This window comes from Passer montanus, unplaced genomic scaffold (assembly GCF_014805655.1).
Source record: "Passer montanus isolate IOZ18808 unplaced genomic scaffold, ASM1480565v1 scaffold29, whole genome shotgun sequence".
Lineage (NCBI taxonomy): Eukaryota > Metazoa > Chordata > Aves > Passeriformes > Passeridae > Passer > Passer montanus.
Genome location: NW_024367596.1, coordinates 3,753,881 through 3,775,209, shown reverse-complemented (window position 1 = coordinate 3,775,209; position 21,329 = coordinate 3,753,881). Strand labels below are relative to the sequence as shown.

General features: G+C 45.8%; 2 protein-coding genes across 7 annotated transcripts in view; one reads left to right on the top strand and one right to left on the bottom strand.

The window, feature by feature from the left end:
• Positions 1-13,445: 13,445 nt before the first annotated feature.
• Positions 13,446-15,095, bottom strand: LOC120504348 (basic proline-rich protein-like). The gene is made up of 2 exons (XM_039713761.1): positions 14,742-15,095; positions 13,446-14,270 (listed from the first exon to the last, which is right to left on the bottom strand). The coding sequence occupies exons 1-2, from the start codon at positions 14,754-14,756 to the stop codon at positions 13,446-13,448; spliced, it is 840 nt and encodes a 279-aa protein (XP_039569695.1). The 5' UTR covers positions 14,757-15,095.
• A 206-nt stretch (positions 15,096-15,301) lies between these two features.
• MECOM (MDS1 and EVI1 complex locus) overlaps positions 15,302-21,329 on the top strand; it is a 322,308-nt gene continuing 316,280 nt past the window's right edge. For 2 of the 6 annotated variants that reach the window (XM_039713587.1, XM_039713582.1), the window contains exon 1: positions 15,305-15,591. In XM_039713587.1, coding sequence (XP_039569521.1) covers positions 15,555-15,591 — 37 coding nt within the window. In that variant the 5' untranslated portion in view covers positions 15,305-15,554. Of the gene's footprint in view, positions 15,592-21,329 lie in introns of all 6 variants that reach the window. The other 4 variants (XM_039713580.1, XM_039713581.1, XM_039713583.1 and 1 more) reach the window with 4 other exon arrangements.

The window sequence follows — 21,329 nt, the reverse complement described above, 5'->3', positions numbered from 1 at the left end:
GGGATAATCCTGAAGTTTTTATCTTCGGCATCGCCAGCCCGCGCTTTCGTTCCCATTCCATACTGCTCTGCTCCAGGCAGCTTTGAACAGCCTTAGCTTGACAATTAAGGGGGTGAACTGGCAAAACTGCTAATTTCTGCCCCTTTCCTTTCACTCTTATCTCGTATTCTCTAAGGTACACGTCTTTATCTACGTGCTTCCAAGAAGGTGTTCAATTAATAACTCAGACAAGTCAGAGCTGATAGGATCTTTTCATGTATTAATTTAACTCTTCCTTTCAAACGGAGTGCCAGAAAAATCACTGTTTTCATGTTTTCTCTATTTATTCTGGCTGGATTTTTTTAATTGAAGTTGCATGCTGTAGTCCTTTGATTCTGCTCCCAAGAAATTATCAGGGATTACAGTAGTGGCCTTACAGGTAACGGGGGTTCTCGCTGATGTCTTGAATTGTGGCTTTCTTCTCTATTAATGTTGATTTTAAATTGTTTTTATTTACAGCAAAAAGAAAAACCCACAGACGTGGCCAGGCAGGATATAGAAGTATTAGGTGGTTTGTTAGACAGTTTGTTGTGTTTGGGTTTTTCTCTGATAATAAGAATGCAGCTTAGCTGATGAGTAAAACAAAATTAATTTTCAGTGGAAATCACAAGTTTTGTCCAAAGGCAGAGGTTTATTGGTGTGTGTATGGGAATGATTTAGCAGTTTAGAGAATGATTAAAATTCCCTGTTCTTTCATTAGTCATGAAGGACAGAATGTTTAGTTTCCACCTGTGTTGGTCTTGCAGCAGGTTTAAACTTGCAGTAAGAGCTAAGTTGGTTTGATATTATGAAAAGAAATCCTTTTAGCTCTTATCTAAAGTTCAAATTGATCTTGTCCTGAGAAGAAACTTTTGTTCTGTGCGCTGTGAGATGCAGAAAAACCGCAGTCCCTGTTGGCTAGAACTGGAGATGAGGATGCCCCACTCCACTGAGCTGCAGGTTGTTTAGTGAACATGAAATGAATAAATTTCCCTGAGAAAACAGGCAACTAACTCACTAAAACATGATGTTCTATACTGAAAAAATTCTTTAAAATGCCTCTCAGGGAGCCTTTTTTTTTTTCCCCTTTTTTTTCTATTGGAATTGAAGAAAATGATTCTTTATTGGTGCTTTAATTCCAAAATATTATTCACAAAGTATTTTATAGCTTTCTATTCCTATGACTCTCAAGTCAATTTTCTAATTGCTTTCAGAGAAAGTAGCCACCGTGAACTTGAAACTAAACTGAGGGCAAACTCTGAAAAATGACAGTAGACTTCCCTGATTTTCCTTGTGAAATCACAGGAACATTTCAGTGAACAATTTCCCAGAAATAAATGTATAGAATCTATAAGTAGTGTTAGGCAGTACAAAAATTGTTATGCAATACAGAAAAAAAATTACACATTAATAAGCTTTTTGATATCATTAATTTTTCTGCCAAGAAGATTTTTCTTTCTCCAATCACGAGGACTTTCCGTAAGGATTTTTTTTCCTCAGAAATGTCATTTTGAATGTAGGAAACTTACAGCACCAGGACAAAAAAGTGGTTTACATCCAGTGAGGATCATAAACACAAATTGCTGACTCTGTGATTAATACAGTGCTTTAGCTGTCAATCTATTTAAAGGAAATATTGTGAGTAGAAAGTTCAAGCTGGAAAGGCTCAGGGATACAGCAGTTCTGGAATATTTCCAGCATTTTGTTTCTATTTCCAGGTTTATCTGGGTAGTACCACCAAGGCAGGTGACACATGAAGCCACAGGTGACTTACTGCCTTGGCAATGTTACACTTCAAAATTCAGCTTAGTCTTGTAATAAAGCCTGTTCACATCATGTTTTAAGTGTTTCTCTCAACTACAAGTTCTGGCCAACTGTTTCAGATAGCTCAGGATTTTTCAGCTTAAAGAAAAAAAAATAGGCAAGAAGGAACAATATTTAAAAAGGTGGAAGTCTACTTTATCAAAGCCAAGCCCTGCAACATTCTATTTTCCTTTTGGAAAAAAAAAAAGTATAGTGAGGCCTTTGAGTGTTTTCCATCTTAATGTTTATGCAAGGTAAATTTTGCATTTTAAATGAGTCCTTTCTAACAATTGAGAGACTTGTACATCATTGGTTGGAGATTTGGGAACCAAATGTGAAAGGCAAAGGAGATTTCACTGAGAGCTCGTGGGTGGAAAGGCAGATCCTGGGCTGTCCCCAGGCTGCTGCTTGACAAGGAGGGATGTGTACTGTCAGAGATCCTTAAAGGAATGCTCCAAGGACAAAATGAGAACATCTCCATGGGGTGCAGCCATCAATCAGCAGAGGGATGTTCTTGTACACCAAGTACAACCCAGCAGAGCTTCCCAGTGACCTTAAAGCACTGGCCAGCACAGGAGCTGCTCCAGTAATTACAGATTACATTAAGTAGCCAGTAAAAGCCAACAGCCAACTACCAGGCAAACCTTTTATACATTATTAAAATCATATCCTTCCCAGAAGATTCAAGCTAATAAAATTGAACTTGATAATGCAATCAGTAAAAAGCAGGTTTAAAAAAAAAAATTCTCCTTTGTTGATAATGTCCCAAGAAATCCTATGTTTTATATAGTGCCTAATATATGTGAGTGTGGAAATAATCCCTCAGGTATATTAACAGTTTCAGTTGCACATACCCTGAGACTGCCTTGAATTTTTTATAATTACATTTTATTAAGGTATAATTGTTATATATCAAGTGTGGCTTGCACTTAGATTAAAGATTAAAGGCTGCGGTTACATAATATTTCAGCAATTAAAATCTAGAAAAATGTTAAAAGTATGAAATTGGAAGGATTTTTCTCATGTGCTAGTTCACCTTCCTGAGCAACTGCCTGGGACGGTTTGTTACAGGCCCTGAAAAATCAGAAATATTAGAGGTTTGACATCAAAAAAGGAAAAAGGAAGAAACACTTTGTAGGTAAGGAGACCAATATTTCCTGCTAATATTTTTAATAAATCACTTATGAGTGGGTATATTCTATGGACTTCTTAAAGGAGTCCAAGTGTGCCTGACTCTCAGACCAAAACTTTCTGAAAACTTGACATTTTTTGACTGAATAAGAAATTTTCTTCTTGTGGGCCAAGGCAGTATATTTAATTATATAATAGAACCAGAGTCACCTGTGTTTGAGAATTGACACTACACAGCAGCTGCTTGTATGAGGTTATTGGCCAGACTTTGATTTCATATGACTCTTAAAATGGTAAAACTAGCTATATACTATTCCCTTATATCTTATACAAAGTTTAAGAAAAAGGTTAATATTGAAGTATATTCTATGACTGGATTAGTTTTCTGTTTCTGTGAGCCTAAAGGGTCTGAGACCCAGCTGTAAAACTGTCAGCAAATGAGTTGAGTGTGAACTGAACATCTAAAGCAGAGCTTGAAGCTGAATGTGGGCAGATTTTCTGTGAGATTACAAATAAATATGGGCAGGATAAATCAGTTTCATGATAGATTTTACACACAGAGCACTGTAGTTGCAAAAATCTCTCCCTTCAGTCATTAGCTGGCGTGGTAGAACAAGATCCAGCCATGCCAAGTGAGGACCTATGTGTTTACTGTTCAGGTTTCCCAAAATGATTAGAAATGTTTCAAATTTGTGAATTAGACCACAGCTGTTACCTAAAGCAAGAAGTATTGCCTGGTCTGTTCCTGGGGAAGGAAATACTGCTTCCAGCAGGAGTTAACTGTGAGTTTGTCATTCTTAATTTAGGCAGTTTGTTACTCCAGGTCTGGATATAGTCTTAGCTATGGCTTTTGAACAAAAATTGCCCCAATAAAGTATATTTTTGCTTTTTAAAATCAGATTGCTTATTTCAAAATCAAAGTGTACATTTCTATTTTTGCAAAAAACCCCAAAGCAAACCCTCCACCCCTGGCCTGAAGAAGTCTCAAGAAGTCTCAGAAAACTTGTCTGAAGCAGCAAAGAGATCAAGGAGTAGCAGCACAGCAGACCCAAGCCAGCCCAAGTGAAGGTCCAGTGCAGCCCTTGGAGCAGTGCCTGCTCAACCTGAGGCTGAATTTCTTCTCTATCTTCACCATGTGAGTAGAGATTCTGTTTCAGCTCTTCAGAGGTGCCCAAGAAAACTTTGTAATTGATGTTTTCCACTCATTTTCTTTCTCTGCTGGTTCTGTATTTTGGTAGAGTCGTGTTTCCCCAGCTTTCAGACGTGTGCTTGGACGCTGGAAAAACTCACTCTCATGCGTAATGAAAGAGGAAAAGTTACAGAGGAGAAATTTCTTGGCTGGAGTCTCCATTCCTGCTCTGTATCTTGCTCTACAAGCTCCCACAGCAGTGAGTGGTAGAGCCAAGAATAGAACACCACTTCTCTGACACCCAGTCCAGGGCCTTAACCCCTGTCTCCTGTGAGAAATTTTGTTTCGCTTTTCTGTGCACTGCAAAGATAAGATCATATTTTATTTTGGTGCCTAAATTGATCTCTAGGGTGAGTGAATAAAGTTGGGAAATAGCCAGAGAATAACACAATGTAAATAGTGAAACGTAAGGAGGTTATATATATAACACCACAGCTTCTCAGACTGCTGTGTGTCTAGATAGAATTAATTAAAATTTTATGAAGAATTTGAGTCCTTTCAGGGTTGTTTTGAGCACATGAGGAATTCTTCAGTGAGAAAACAGGATTTATTTTGCTGTGTATTTTGTATTTATTTTGTGGAGAAGTTTTTTGCTCTGTAACATAAAGTGTTTTTCCTCCCTGGTAGCACTTGCTTTGTTGGGATAACAGCAGGTGTTGTGTTGTCTGTTTGGGGATAGCAAAGGAAATTTGGGAAGAAGATGGAGTCAGTGTGGGCTGATTAGTTTGTTCTCCAGAAAGAGTTTGAGTTCTGACAGATCAGGGAGGTGTCACTTCGCACTCAATTTCAACCCAAGCCTTTCCCAACAAGTGAGCAAGAGGCAAGTGTTAAGTGCCAGAGGTGAAACCTGGATTCCACCTCTCTTTTAAAAGCATATGGGTTTGAAGAGCAAATATTTTGGAAAGATTAATTTCCAAAGTCTCTTCATACATCATGAGGGGGTGTGTATGTGTAGATGCAGGGAAGAGAGGTTGCTGTGAAAGGATAGAAAAGAGGTCACTGTAGCTTTCTGCCTGGGTTCTTTAGCCATGTTTGTTGTTTTTATACAGTCATTTACAACACAAACTGCTGAAATGCACTAGAAAATGGCCCTGCATTATTCCAGGTACCTGGAACTGTGGGTGCACAAGGATTGTGATTGCTGGGGACAAGATGAAGCGTGACCTTACAGCACCACAGGGACAGGGGCTTCCTTCCCCACCGATGGCAAAATAACACATTTCCTTGCTCACTGGCTAGAAATGATGGGGAATTCTTTGGCAGTGCTTTACACTTGGGAACTCTTTATTTCTCACCACTGAAACATTTTGTGGGAACACGCCAGTTTCAGTGAAACTTCTGTAATAAAATGTTTCTTTCCAGGGTAGGATTTAGAGGGGGGTGGGCTCTAACTCTGATCTGCTTCTCTGGGAAGAAGGATTTAACCCCCAAAGTCTTCACATTCCAAGAGAGCCCTAATTCTCAGTTATGATGATGTTGGAGTGCTTTTTCCCCCCCTGAACTTCTGTAAAAACAAACAAACCCCCCAAACAACGAGCAAATCCCACTTCTAAGGTCATCTTCTTGTGATTGAGAGTGCTTCTGAAATTCTGAAAGGATTTCTGGGATGGGAAAAATTATTTTCCTTCTCTTTCAACTTTGCACCTCACCACTCTGTCATGAACTTTGCATGTGAGATTTTGCTCTTGATGAATGAGCTCTCAGCCATGAAGGCTGCTGTGAACTAGGCTTAAGGACTTCCCTGAAAAATGAAAACCAAAAGGCTAAACCACATTTACCTTAGGAAATGTGAAGGAGAAAAATGAAATCTTTGCTCTCCTGCCTCTTCTGTAGCATTTTGTCACTTGTTCTTCACAGATTCTCCTGTGCAGAACTGCTCAAACATGAAACATGGATGGAGCACTGCTGTGTGATCAGGGAGGGTCTCAAGGGGCTGGCAGGTGATGGGATGGCTCTGCTGGAACTGATCCCCTCATCAACACCAGCCCTGATGCTCCATCTGAAGGAAATCACAAATTGTCCTTCACCTTCATGGGCTTTTTTCCCCCTGCAGTTAGGAATACCAGGTGCAGCGTGAAATAAATGTTAATTTCATCATTGTTCTTGCTGGAATCTGATACCTGTCGTTATTTACTGCTTGCTGAGGTTGTGGCTATAATTTTTTTTTTCATTATCTGTGTGACAATTGAAAGAAAAGAGCTGAATTTTGACCTCAGGTAAGTGTGGATGAGCAGTGCTTATACTCTGCCCTCTTCCAGGCAGCAGATACCAAGAGGCTTCAGAGCTGTCAGAGTGGTCGTATCTTTACACAGAGTTGTATCAAAGTGAAAAGTTTAAATCTTAAAAATCACTTCACATATCTCATCCTCCTCTGGGAGAAAAATTGTCTAAGAGCTGTTCAGTGTGCTCTTATTATGGTGATAAGTGCAGAATGAAAGAAACAAATGGCAATATTTTAGAAAAATGTGCAAAGGCATTTTTTAAAAAGAATTACTCTGTAGTCAAAGTATCATGACACTGCACTTGATGGGGTTTTAATATACATTGGGTTTAAGTGACATGGATTTCTCTGGGGATTCCATATCTAGCAGAAGGTTCTGAGCCATGCTGTCTGTGCTGATGTCCTAAGCAGAAGTAGCAGCACAAAACATGCAAGGGAGCAGTTCTGATCTGAGGAGGGAGGAACTGAGCAGCCCGGGCTGCTGTCAGCTGCAGGCTCTGTCTGTGTGCATCGGTGGAAGGTGTGGGTCCGTGTGTGCTCTCATAAAAACCTCCACAAACTGAAGCAGCAGTGCTTGAGGATGCTTTCCTTCTCCATGTCTCTCAGAAATCACTTCCAAATCAGCTCTGAATGTAGCTGAATAAAGTCTGGCAGTGAATTCGTGCTTTAATAGCAGTGATTCCTATGCACAAAGTGATTTGGAAACACTTTTCAAAGGGCACAAGCATGGTTTGTCTCAGCCAGTGTGGAAGTGCTGTGAAATTCCTAGTGAAGGATTGCATCAGAATGGAATATTTGCTGGGTGCTGGAGGGCAAAGGAAGTAAAAAAAAATTACAATTTTTCTAAGTGATTCTTGGGAGTACCTCAAATTTGCTTCTGACAAATTATTTTATTCACAATGAATTTTAATAAATTGAAAGCATTTTTCATTTCTAAGTAGTTTCTGCTCAGTCTTTGAACCTTGAGGCTGATTGTTTTAATTCCACAGGGTCTGGAGGATGGGGTTCTTTGTTTTGGTACAATAACTACACTATAACCAGCCATGGTTTTCTGCTCCTTGCTCTCTTAACTTTCATCCTTTATGTGACACTATTTGCATTTTAGCTCCAGCAGGCATCAAATGAGATGTTTAATTAAAAATGTTATTGGAGGTCCAATTTAAGATCAAAGATCACAAGCTATCAGAGATCCAGTTCTTTGATACCACAATAATAGGTACCTTAGAAGTCGTCAGATGGGTTAGATTAGATAGTAATTTATTTTAGCTTGTTTCCTTTTCCTTAGTACTCATTCCAGATACCATAACCTGGTAGAAGTTTTAAGAAGCAGCAGTGATTTTTAAAGTGAAAAGTAAAAGGCTACGAGTTTAAACAAAACTGATCAAAAAATTATGGAAGTAGGAAATTGAGACCTTTAGAACATATAGAACCAAAAGCATAATAAACATTGACTGGGAGCATAATCCTGAATGCTAACAGAAGTCCGTTTGTTGTAACAAACATTTTGTCTAATTTAATCTTCAAATGTATTACTGTCAGAAAGAATAGAAATTTCAGGCTTTAATGTGTTGGTTACTCTTGAACTTCAGCTTCAGCTACTGGTGCTGGAAGTGTCTCCCACTGAAAAGCCCATTTTAATTATCCTTGTCATCCATCTCAGCGAAGTCGGTGCACCGTGTGTTAATTACAGATCATTCTTTAAACTGCTAAATAAGTTGTGTACCCAGATGGGAACGAGAGATAAAATTAGGCTCTGCTGCCATCAGAGCACAACAGCAGTGTGTGGATTTGAGCTCCTTGCAGAGCTCCTGACACAAAACTCCAAAGGAAGCAAGGCCAGGTTAGTTCATTGCTTGGCTGTGCCTCTGCACAGCGAGTGCTCAGCTCTCACAGGACATTAATCACCTCTGCAGAGATGCAAGAACCCTCCACTTCTAACACAGCCCACGGCAGTTAATGGAGCTGGCAATGTGCTTTTACCTTTTGTTCTACTTCTGCATTACTTTGATTTTAGATTAAGTAATCTAAATGTCTGTTTGGTGGAGAACAGCACTCTTCTTTTTGGTTGTTTGTTTTATTCTTTCACATTTATAAATTATTCTAACAGCTCTTCCGGCTAATAAATCATAACTAGGTTGGTTCTAATGCATTTGAACTGTCAGCCAGTATGTGCAGAATGTTATCAGTTTTCATGTGTTACAGATAGCAGAGGTGGAAAAGTGGTTTTCGAATGGTGTTGAGCTACTACAAAGATTTTCCATTTGCTTCTGAGCCATTGCCCTTGTGCCGTCTCGGGGCTGGGTTGGAAGGGAGGAGCTGCAATCTGCCAGGAGGGATTCTCCACAAAGCTTCCTTCGGCACCAGTGGAATCCAAAATTCCCTGAACCGGGCAAAGTGCTGCGATTCCCCCAGACCGAGAGGGAGCAAACTCCGGCTCCTGTTTCCCAACCCCCAAAGACTTTAAACGACTTCCCTCTTTTTTTTTTTTTTTTTTTCCTTACCCCGAAGTGGCTTTGGAAACACGGCAGGAATGCAAATAAACGTGTAAAAGTCAGTCTAATCGAGCATACGGTTCTCAGAACTTCATTACTCTTCGTTATCTGAAGAACTGCAAATAACAAGGGAAACGCCAGCAGGGCAGAGAGGCATTGTCACAGTGCAGACCTGCTGCTAGGAGGGATAGCTGTGAATGCTAACAGAGAGCCCAACCACCAAAATTCGGAACTCGGCTTCAGCCTTGTGAATGGACACTATTTTTAGAAATGAATTCAATTGAAAAATCCTTATTCTCCATGTAAATGGACAACTTGTTTAAATTCAGAGGCAAAAAAACCTGGGGTTAAGTGTAAGACCCACAATTCGATTTGCATGTTGAGTAATTCAGACTGTAATAGAAGCTTTGTCATGTTAAGGTTAGGTCTTTCCTGTGGCTGTTCAAGTGGGCTCTAAAGACTTTTTAACGTGTTGCAGGATATTAAGGGGGGAAGGTTTGACCTACATCCATTTTTTTCAGACCCACTTCTGCAGGTTTCATCACACTCCCCGTGTCTCGCACGTGGGACATTGCTGAGGGCAGGATAGGTGCCCAATTGCCTACATACAATTTCATCAGGAAAGGTATATGATTTATTGCCCTGTAAAGGGTTTTGACATGAAGCCTGTGAAAAGCACTATATAAATGCCAATACAATATAAAACGTCACACAAATACTTTGCTCATTAATTCTGACCCTGTGCTTTTGTACTGGAGAGAAATGAGAGTGAAATATGAATGTGTTCCTTATGCTTTGAGGGGGAAAATGGGGCTGTGGATTTTATAAAGGCTGATGTGTTAACCTGCCTTTGTGGCTCCTTTACAGACAGGCAGCACGAAGCCCACTCCTGGCTGGAAGCTACACCGTGAGTGAAAGCAGATAAAGCCCAAGTTTGTGATGACAGTCCTTGGTCATGACACAGCTTTCACCACTCAAAGGGAGGATTTCATTTTTTCATTTCAAAATTCCATTTATTTCAGCACTGCCAGCTCTGAAAGCCTGTCTGCCATCATCCCATTACGATTTTACTCCCTACATTTTGTCATATTTTTAAACAGCTTTAAATATTTTTAGACGTATCTTTAAACAGTTTAATATCCAAATCTTCCCAAGCCCTCATGGCCTGTTTCAGAACGTGGCTTCAGCCAAAGAAACTGGGCTTCACCAGAGTGTTTAGTGACTGGCTAGAGCTGAGCAGCCCCTGCTGTTCATCTTTGCTTTGGCCAAAGGGGACAACAGCTCCTGAAATCCCAGATCTCACCAGTGCCCAGCTCCTTCCTTCTGGAAAATCACTGGGGAGGCCAGAGAGGAAGGGGAAGGTTGTGGGAATACTGAAAAATCCCCTTTCATCCTCTGCAGGGAGTTTCCAGCCTTGCCCAGTTCACTTTGCAGAATGAGGGCCAGCCTGGCCCAGTGGATGTCAATCTCAGAACTCCTGTGTCTGATCACTGAGGTTTGTCTCAAGGGCTGACACACCTCCATGGTGGGACTTCACTTTTCTAAAATATTCCTGCATCATCTTTCACTATCACTGTGTACTGAGTAAAATGTGTTGCGTTCCTTTATTTTGATTTTAGGTTGCTTTTCAAATTCCTTCCCCCTACTGTGTTTTGCTGCAATTTCAATTGTTTCTATTTTTGCTTTAAATAGGATGCTCACTTTCTGTTGATCTTTGCTGGCATTTTCCCTTTCGATTTGTAGTACTATTAATTCCCCTCTGTTCAACGTTTTGTCTGCATTCAGAACATGTTTGTTTTTCTCTAGTGGCCTGTAATTACTTTCCCCCTCCTACCCTTTAATTTTTCCAATTACGCTCTCCACTGATGCTCCTTTAAGAAGTGCTGGGGGTAACCTCCTCAGGATATGAGGATACGACATTTTTGGCCAGAAAGTGATTTTACTCTTGGAAAAGAGCTGGAGTTGGGGATATTGCTTGCACCTCTCTTTGGCACAGGGGTAAATGACTTTTTTGGTTGCAGTTAGACAACATGTGAGTCCTGTTTCCTCTTCAGGGATGGTCCGGCATCACCCTCCTCTAGAGGGACTGAGGACAGAGGCAAACAACCCTGCTCTGCACCTCAAAAGACACCTCCAGCTTTTGGCTTTGGGGATGCCTCTGTCCATTCCAGGTGAGGGATGGGGGAATGCAGCCAAATACCGAAGTGACACAGGAAATCTGCCAGGAAGCAGAAAATCAGGTTCAGCTCTCCGGTGTCCCCATTTACCACAGCGGCCTCCGCGCCGCGCTTCCAATCTTGCCTCTGGCCTGTTCATTTTCCTCTCCATGTTGTGGAATTCCAGGTCCTTCCCACAGGCAGAAACAAGACCAACTTCACGGCCGGCACCCCGCACCGTTTCACCGGGCAGCGCTTCCCGGGCAGCGCCGCGCGGGGCTGGCATCGCTCTGTGCGCGTCTCCCCGTCCGCGGGTGCGCTTCCCCCTTGGGGCCGCGTTTCCAGAGGCATTCCCTCCGGGACGGCCTCGTCCCGCCCTGCTGCGCGCCCCGAGCCGGCCCTGAGCCCGCGTTGCCCCCAGACCCGGGTTTTGGGGGGGCTTTTCTCGCCCCTCCGCGGCGCGGGGCGCGCCTTGCTGAGGTTGTGACTATAATCAGCCCCCGGCCCCGCGGGCGCTCCGCCGCTCCCCGCGGGTCTCTCCGCTGGAGCAGCGCTCCCGAGGGGCCGCGGGCGCTCCCGCGCCTCTGAAGTCGTTGGCAGCGCAGGGCGCAGACAGCGAGGCTTTGTGCCGGCGGGTGCGTGGAGCGCAGCGCAAAGCAGGAAAAAAACATAAAGAAAAGGGGGAGAGAAAAGAAAAGAAAAAAAGAAAAGAAAAAAAAAAAAAAGTGGTCAGAGTGGGTTTGTTAAGGAATCCGGTAAGTTATAGGAAGCAAAATTAAATGTCTGGTGCTTACACGACGGCATGTTTTACAAGGGAGAAGGAAACTGTGCAGAAAATGCATGGGCTTTTATTGTTGGATTTCATTGCCTGTATTGTGGTGGATGCTTTATGCTACGGAGAGCAAGTTTAATTGAACCAGATCGCTGATTTCATATAGTAGGGGGCATGGGGTGGGTTTTTTTTTTTTTGTTTTGTTTTCGGCGTTAACCCTTTCGGGGACTAGAGGCAGCCAGGGCTGAGATCCACAGCTCCGAGTTTCAAGGCAGCAAATAAAAACACATTACATAAAAACAAACACTGAGCCCAGTTATCAAAGCCTCAATCTCTAGCTATTATTTTCCCTTGTATTTGGAGCCTTTTTTTTTTTTTTAAAATCACATCTGTCGTTCCCAGCCTTTCCCAGGACTGCAAAGCAAAGTGGACAGCTTCCATGTGACCACCTAGTACAGGAGGCGTTTTCTGCTGGGAAACTTTGCAGCGGTTTTTCTCCTTCCCTTTCCTTCTGAGAGCTCAGAAAAGAAAATGTGCAATCTTCCCAGTGATTAAAGTCTCCCTATTTGTCTTCAGACTTATCGGGTTTATCCAAACTTTTGTGTGTGTGTGTGTATCCCCCCGCCCCCCTCCCGTGCATTTGTAAAGTAGCCCCATCTAGCAATGATAAATATCCCTGTTGATCACTTGATTGATTACCTCTCGGAAAGGTCACGCGGGCTTGCAGTAATTTCCTTTTGCCTAAGGCTCCCTTTTCACTTTTACTCCCGCACGACAGCTCCAAGTATACAGGATCTTTATTTTTGATTTTTAACCCCTAAATAGCTCCCCGAAAACAATGCGTTGGTGAAAAGAAGGAGGGAAATGAGCCGGCGGCTCCGCGCTGCCCCAGCCCTGCCGCGCTCTCCCGGGGCGGGTTTGGGGAGGGAGAGCCGCCCTCCCCTGCTCTCCTGTGGACTGAGAATTCGGATTTAAACAACCAGACAAGCTATTAATTTACCCATGCTACCCAGGGTCCTGAACCCAATTAATTTCTAATAATTACAGCCCAAGGGGGCTGGAGAGATCCCTCTGCCTCTTTCTAGCCTTGCCACTTCGCGGCACCGAGGTCAGCATATAATAATAAAGTGTATATTTTGAAAGTGATCAGCAGAACAGTGAGTTATTGCAATGAATGAAAATTGTTTCCATTTTGGCTAATTGAGCCCGTGGCTGAAAGCTGGAGTTCTGAGACTAAATAAAGAGGACTGTTTTATTTCGACGTGGGCTGGAAATCCCTGCATAGCTTTTCGGTCACCCAGCAAGAAGCTTAATTTCTTACCAGCAAACCTGAAATCAAGCGTTGGGTAAACAGTATTAATAATTGCATTACAATGATTAAATTAATCTTACTGGTAGCTAGGAGAATATAGATTGAGATTGAATAACACGATGTAAAGTTCACTGCACAAAGACAATAGCACAACAAATACCTCGATAAAGAATTCCAACTTTTCTCCAAGTAGACTGCGGGGCTTGCTCAATTATAATGTAAGGAAGAGAAAATTTCCTGTTACGGGGAATGCCCTGAAACCTGTGTACGAGGGGGTGCCTTTGGTCTCCCAGCCCGTATTAGAAACAGATTTAATTCCACCCCTCCATCTGGAAAAATATTTCCCCAAATTTAAGTCTGTGTTTCTGCCCGTGGATCCGCTGGAAGCCTCCCCGCATCCCCGCCGCCGCTCGCTTCCCACCGGGGAGGGAGCCGAGGCTGCCGGCGCGGGGCATCATCCCGGCACCAACGAAACGGAATTCCCGGGGGGCTGCCCGGCGGTTTTGGGGGAAGGGGGCGAGCCTGGCGGGGCCGAGCGGGCGATGCCGGAGCCCGGGCGGGCGGCGCGGCACCTGCCGGGCTCCGGGGCCGCGGGGGCGGCGGGCAGGTGCCGGGGACAGGCGGGACCAGCGCTGCCCGCCCGGGAATCCCGCACCTGTGCCCCGGCCCCAGCGGCTCCCCGGGCACCGGGAAGGATGCGCATCCCCGCCCGGGCTTTGCCGGGGTCTCCGCTTCGACCGGGGGTGCGGTTTGGCTTCGCAGGTTCAGGGGCGTTCGCGTTTTCCCCAAGTGACCCGGCGCCGCAGGTCGGGGTGTGAGGGGTGATGTGGGGACAGCTCGGGGGGAAAGGCGCTGTTTGCGGGCGAGGTCGTGGCTCGGGCAGTGCCAGGACCCCCAGAGCAGCCCCGGCCCCCGGCCCGGCCCCGCACAGCCCCTCGGCTGTCCCGGCCCTCCTCCGCCCGGACAGAGTGGCCCAGCTCCTCCCGGGACAGCCCGGACAGGGCACCCCGATGGGTGCAGGGACAGAGTGGCCCAGCTCCTCCCGGGACAGCCCGGACAGCGCCCGGTGGGTGCAGGGGCTTGGGGGAGTCCCCTGCCCTCCTGCTCCGGGGATGTTGGGTGCTCCCCTGCCCGGCTGCGGGGGGATGTGGAGTGGGCACACAGCAGCTGCGTGTCCTTAAAAAAATTAAAAAAAAAAAGAAAAAAAATTTCCAAATTACAAATTAAAAAGAACGACTGGCATCGAAGGCGGCTCCGCAGTGCGGGCTCAAGCTCTTGCGCCTGTCTGCCGGGCGTTTGGGGCACAGAGGGACCCGCGGTGCCCCCGCCCCACGCGCGGGGCTGTCACCGGTGGGGCTCCACGGGCGGCCCCGATCCGCGGCAGCGGCAGCCGGGGGTGGGAGCTGGGATGGAAGGGGGAAGGGGCGATGCTGAGGATTTTATTAAAACAAAAAAGTTGAGCAGCGTGTATGTACTGGCGCGGCCCCGAGTCTGAAAGATTGTAATTTTCTTTTATGGTGTCTGGCAGGATTTGCAACAGATATTAATGGGAACATAAATAGCGCATGGAAGGTATTGAACAAAACTGTTTAATGCAAGGAGGTTGTACCGGGGGAAAATCTATACGTAGTTTGGATTGATTCATACCTCGGACACAGCCATCCCCTAAAGGAGTTCCCAATTTCTGCGCGCTCCCTCTTTGATTGGCAAACCCTGTAATTAAAACAGATTAGAGCGGTCGGTGTTACTGTTTTTAAAACGCTTTTTTTCTGCCCAACTGGTGGTGGCTGAGCCGAGTTCAAGGTGGCGAAAAAGTGTGCGCGCCGCGAAAGTGTACGATTTCACGGTACACATACATAATAAAACATGTAATCAAATTATATCTCCCTGCCTGTATACGCGGAAAGATCTACGGCAATTGCTGCCGGCTGAGAATAAACTATTCAAACATTGCGAAGACTCCAGAACGGTATTAATATCCCATTTAAAAAAAAGGGGGGAAAGGCAGGAAAAAAGGTGTCGCTTCTCCCCCCAGCCCTCGCCCCGCGGTCTCCCCCGCTGTGACCCCTCCCGGGCGCGCAGGCGGCGGAGCCGCTGCCCCGCGGGCGCGGAGGCGCAGCCCGGCGGCGGCTGCGCGCCTCGTCCCGGCCCGTCCCGGCCCCGGTGCCGGCTGTCAGGGTCCCCACCGGCGGTGATGGATCGCTGCAAACTTTTTTTTGGCGGCGCTGAAATGTTGAAGAGCGGGGGGGAGCCGCCCGTGCGCATGTGCGAAGGTGTCCAAACTGACAATGCTGGAGAGATAGCGAGCCGGGATTGAGAGAAAGGGAGAGTGTGTGTGCGGGAGAGGGAGAGGAGAGAGGGAGAGGGGGAGCGAAAAAGGAGGAAAAGCTCCGGGAGGAAAAAAAAAAAAAGCCCCCCCTTCCCCAAGCCCACGCCAGCATCGGCCGCGGGACTGGCAGCATGCGATCCAAGGGCAGGGCGAGGAAGCTGGCCGCAAGTAGGTGCAATACCCCTTTCTCTTGGCTTTTCACCCTCCCTCTCTGCCATGTTGCATAGACATGTCTGGTGCGGCGCGGAGCTCGCAGGCAACCTGCAGCATCCCCTCCCAGCCTCCCGGCCCGGCTCGGCCCGGCTCGGCCCGGCCGCCCCGGGGGCCGGGATCGGCCGGGGGACGGCGGGCAGCGCCTCCCGGCCCGCTGGAGTCACCCGCGAAAAGTTGATGTAAATGTTGTAATTTCAGGCGGTTTTCCAGCACTTTTTTATACAGTTTGGCCGCCCGAAGGTCTGTGTTCCGCGAGGCGAGGGCTCGGCCGTCCACACGCAAAGCCCGACTTACTTAATTATTTGTCTTACGCTCACCCCATCTGTTTCTCCTTTATGATAGGGATCTCTGCTTTTAACTGCTGCAGTGTGGGGGCTCCTTTTTTTCTCTTTTTCTTTTAAAAAAAAATTTAAAATTATTTTTATTTTTTAAATGAATTTTGAATGGGTTCAACAACAAAACTTCGCCAGCTCTCGCGTCCTATTTTAAAAACAACTGATGTCTTTATTTTCTCTGACACATCTGGGGAAGTTTCATTTGATACCCATGGCGATGGCAACTCACATTCCCGAGTGGAAAAAAAAAATGGGCAGGAGGAAAAAAAAAAGTCAGATGAAATGTTGCATAAGTTGCGTGACGTATAAAGCAGATGCTTATTTACTCTTTATTTGTGAAGGGGGAAAAAATAGAGAAGCGTGGAAAAGGGGAAGTGAAAGATGTCTCTGGATGATCATCAGCTTTTCTCTGAACCTGAACAACAGCAGCAACCTGCGTTTGATTAGGTGATCTCAAAGTGGATAGTCCAGCGCCCTCAATTTGAAAACAAATACATTTTTAAATCTCAAGGTTGCCATCCGTGCTTCGGAGCTAATTATGGGGGGAAAAATCTCCCATCCCCGACAAAATCCGTCAGGTTTCCTCGCCTGTCCCTCGCTTTGCTCGCTGCGCAGCGATGCAGAGCTCCTGCTGCTGCTCCTGCTCCGGCTCCAGCTCCGCGGGCGAGATCCGATCGACTGCAAACTTTGCAGCAGCAGCAGCAGCACTTTCCCCTCCTAGACAGATGTGTTGCATTAAATAATCCTTCGGTTACAATCGGCTCATAAAGGAAATCATATTTAAAAAGCCGGGATTTATTTCTTTTTTCGTGTTCCGAAAAGCTGCTTCTTTCCCCCCCGAAGAGCGTCTCAGTTTCATGGCAAGTGGAAGGAGGGCTGGAGGCGACCTCTTCAATTTAGTCGTTAGAGAGAAAAAGGTTTTAGCTTTTCGGTGCCTTCTGTCTGAGTTAGGAATAGGAAAATACTTTGCAGCCTTCACCCTTTTACGTGGAAAAAGATACAGATCGGGATAAAGCGCATTTCTTGTATTATTTCACTTTTATTGCTTTATGCGTGAAACAAAAAAATCGCCCAGATTGCGTGACTGTCGCAAACACCCAGGCAAGCTTTTCCCTCCTAATTAAGGGAGAATACCTGAAGGGTATTTTCTTGACCTCAGTGTAAAATTGCCAAAAAATAATCTTGAGGCTTTGCCCCCACCTCTTAAAAAAAATAGAAAAAAAAAAAGAAAAATAATTCAGAAGAAACAAAAAGAGCCACGCGGGGAATAGCCAGTGAATTTTTTAAACGTCCAGCTGTAAAAATACGGGAAAGCACACGCGGAGGTCGGTCTGCCCGCCGCGCTCGGGGAGGCGGGCGGTGAGCAGCGGGCGCGGGGAGCCGCGCTGCACCTGCGCGGGCACCCGCGCTCCGCGGGGCTCCGCACGGGCCCCGGGCCCCGGGCAAGCTGCTTTTCCACTCGGGTGGGTCCGTGCCCGCCTGGAGAAACCGTATCCCCGAATAACCCCCGCCCCAGCGCGGGCCCGCAGCCGGCCCGGGGCAGCCCCGCCACCCAGTAGCCTCATAAAGAGACAGAAGGTGATCAGATTAGGGAACACACGTGAATAGGGAGGCACTTGTTACTTTTACACTTTATCGCCACTTTTTTACAGGCAATTTAGTGCAGTCAAGGTAGATCCAGATCCCTCTAACCATCTGAGATAGTAAAATAGCACTTTCCCAAGTTTCAGCAGGTTTTCCTGCGCCTGTAATTTGCCTCAGTCTAGTACTTAAAAGCCTTGATTGAAAAACAGAGCCGGCAAGTTTATTTGCCTGTTTAAGGCTGTCCGGGAATTTGTTTTCGAGCGGGGAGATGTTTGCCGTGTCCCGGCTGCCGGGCCTCGCGGCGAGGCTGTTTATTCGCCATCGCCCCCGGGCGCCTGCACGGCCGCGGGCACCGGCTGTCCCTCTGTCCCTCTGTCCCTCGGTCCCTCGGTCCCTCCGCCTGGCCCGGCCCCGCCGCCGCTCGGCACCGCCCCGGCACCGGGCTCGGCTCGGCTCGGTTCGGTTCGGCCCGGTGCTGTCCCCGGGCGGCTCCTGCGCGGGCACGGGGGCTGCGGGGACGGGCCAGACAATCCCATTATATGCCGGGCATATTTTCACCAGGCGCTTCATTAACCCTTTTCAGGGCGGAGAGCGCGCGTGTGGCTTTTCGCTCCCTCTTTCTGCCCTTCCTTCATTCCTTCTCTCCTCCTCTGTTCTCTCTTTCTTTTCTTTTCTTTTCTTTTCTTTTCTTTTCTTTTCTTTTCTTTTCTTTTCTTTTCTTTTCTTTTCTTTTCTTTTCTTTTCTTTTCTTTTCTTTTCTTTTCCTCCTCCTCCATTTTTTTCCCTCCTTCCCTTTTTTTCCCCCCTCGCCACTCTCTATCCTTCTCTCTCACTCAGGGCCATCAGCCACCCCTGAATTTGGGACAGCTTTGCCGGCGGGCTGAGCCCTGCGGTGCCTCCTGGCTGCTCCCGGGCCACCCCGGGCCGGCCGCGGGGCTGGGCAGGGGAAGGACACAAAGGAAAAGGACGGTCCGAAAGGCGAGCCCGCTATTAATACAGCCCTGCTTGTAAATGAAAAATGTAACCCTTGTTAATTAACGCTGTTTACATGGGGTACAAGAAACTTAAGAAATGTTTCTACAAAGGGGAAGGAACTGTTTACAAAACTCTTTCAAAAGTGTGACATATTGCTGCAGTTCCAGCACTAAAAAGCCAAACACACTTACACGCCTTTGAAGTTGGCTGGCTGAGGCAACATTATTTGACTGGGATTCAGATATTGCTTGTGGGTATAACTAATGGCTTTTACCTAGTTAGTGGGCTGGGAGGGGCGAGGGCCTGGGCGCCGTGGCCATTGGGTCCCTCTGGAGAGCTGGGGCTGGCTCCCCGCCAGCTCTGTACAATGTCAACATTGAATATTTGAATTCCCAGACTCTATTTAACAACTTTCTAAATAAATAAACTCATTGTGTGTCTGTGTTTAAAATTATTTCACCTCTTTCATGAAAGCTACAGCATCTTATTACACCGGCCTCTCGGGCTGCTTTTCCCCCTTTTCTTTCCAAACAAACACAAATGGAGCTGAGCACTTTTGGGCTTTTTTTTTTGTTTTTCACTGTCTCCTATCTCTCCCCTTCTCACTTTCTGTCTGTCTTCTCACAAAGCACGACTGGCAGCTGCTCAGACATCCCACCATGTCCTCAGTGGGACAGCTCTGTGCACCCTGTTATCTAATCATAACTAAAACCAAAGCCAGGTTCACCAAGTCGGTTAAATATTAATCATTTCTAAAAGGAGGCCCAAGTGAGTGCCATTGCTGCAGCAGTGCCCTGAACATACTCAATCATTTTGGCTGCCCTACCCTAGGCGGGCTCCAGGGACAGCTTTCATTGTTGTTTGCCATAAATGGCTATTAGTGTTCATATTCACCTATTCACCTACTTATTTAAGTGCACGTAAGTGTGGATGTGGCTGTGCTTATGGAGATGTGTGCATACATGTGTGCTCAGGACATACTTTTCTGCTTATGCCACGAAGATATATTTATTTAAATGCATAATAGCTATGTCTGTGTGTGCACATACAGAGAAAAGCATTTGATATTTGTAATTGCAATTAATATATGTACAGTGTGTAGTTTAGAGAGAGATTGTGGTATGCACAGGCTGCTGGGGTGCTTGTAATTCTGACACAAATATCTGTACATCCACAAAGGCTCTGAAACGTTCTGGATGCATGTAGGGAACACAGTCTTGATATGCAGGAGCCTGGGTGTTGCTCCCTGGGATGCTTCCCCAACACACTAATTGTGTGCTTCCGTGGCAGGAATATCCATTGCAAAATATTTATTGCCTTCCCATGGAAGTAAAGGTGGCTGGACAGAGAAGGTATTTCTGCCTGTCCTGGGGAGTGCAGCTCCCTGATAAAGATAAAGCTGAGTTGCTGCAGAAGAAATTGGAATGAATTTTCTGCCAGGACAGGTATGTAGTGGAAGAAAGAAAGTGTTGGTGGTTGCTCCCGCCCCAGGTGGATGAGGAAAGGGCAGTGGGGAAGCAGATGGAATTTTATAAATCTCAGCTAATGAAACCTTGTCCACAGAAATTGCCTTGCTTTGCAGTAAACCACTTTTTAAACAAATGTACTTTAGCTTTGGAAGGGCTTGTTCAGACACTTAGGTTTTCAACCAAGAATTCATAATATTTGTTTATTTAAAATTTAACTAGGTTTGCTGTCATTTTTGGAGCAAGTTGGTGTTCTTTTGCTGTAATTTAATACAATCAGTTTTACATCATTTCAGTTTAGTTAGGCAAGAAGTGGCTTATGAAGAGCAGAAAGAGGTTTAATCCCACATGGTTTTCAAACTAGCAGATGCGAGTGTCATGTTATTCAGTAGACAGAGCTAGAACTGGACAAATGCAGATTGGAAATGAGGTTTATATTTTAAGTAGTGAAGGTATTTAACTAGTAAAACTATTTATTGAGAGCTGGGTGGGTTTCAACATCAGTGGAATTCCTTTGTCTTAATTAAGGTTGGCTGTTTTTCTAAAAAGATATGAGCTAATCCAAACAGGAATTAATTTAGGGAATTCCTGCAGCCTGTGTTACACAGGGGTAGCAGACCAGACCACTCTTCCTGGTTTTATAATCTATGCACCCAGTTAAGGCACTGCAGTCTCATATGGAGACATAAGCTCAAGGCTGGGATCACAGGAATGCACTTAAAAACGAGATGGTCATTAAAAAACCCAGGTTCAGCTCCAGCAACGCAGAACCAACATCTGGCACAAAGTGTTTTCCATCCTCAGCACTGCTTACCTGGATCACAGGCACCCTCACAAGTGCCCAGCTCTGAGGGCAAAGGCAATGATGGGTTTTCCAAAGATGGGAAGGAGGAGCAGGGTGCAGGAGCTGAGGTTTGGGTACAGGGAGCAGGGTCTGGGGTCGCTGGTTTGATCACTGCTCTGTGATGGGTTTCCAGTGGGCTCCTGGCACGTTCCTGTGCAACAGGTTACTGCTCTCAGCACCCAGACAAGACCAGAGATCATGGCATAGACCAGTAAGCATCAGGAGGCACCTCCAGGACCCTCTTGCTGCAGGATCTGCTGTCAGAGAAGCAGCAAGGTGGGGAAGGGGATGGAGAAGCTAAGGAGAAGTGGGCGTTGTTGTCCCCAGGACTCTGTCTCTTTGCACTACCATTTTAAATAAGAAAATAAAAATCCTCAGGGTGTAAAGAAACCCTGTCTGATCGCTCATTGACTTTCTGTTCCCTCCCTTTTGTTTGCATTTCCAGGCTATGCCGAGGCATTGCTTTCTCCAGTGCTGCTGGAAGAAAGG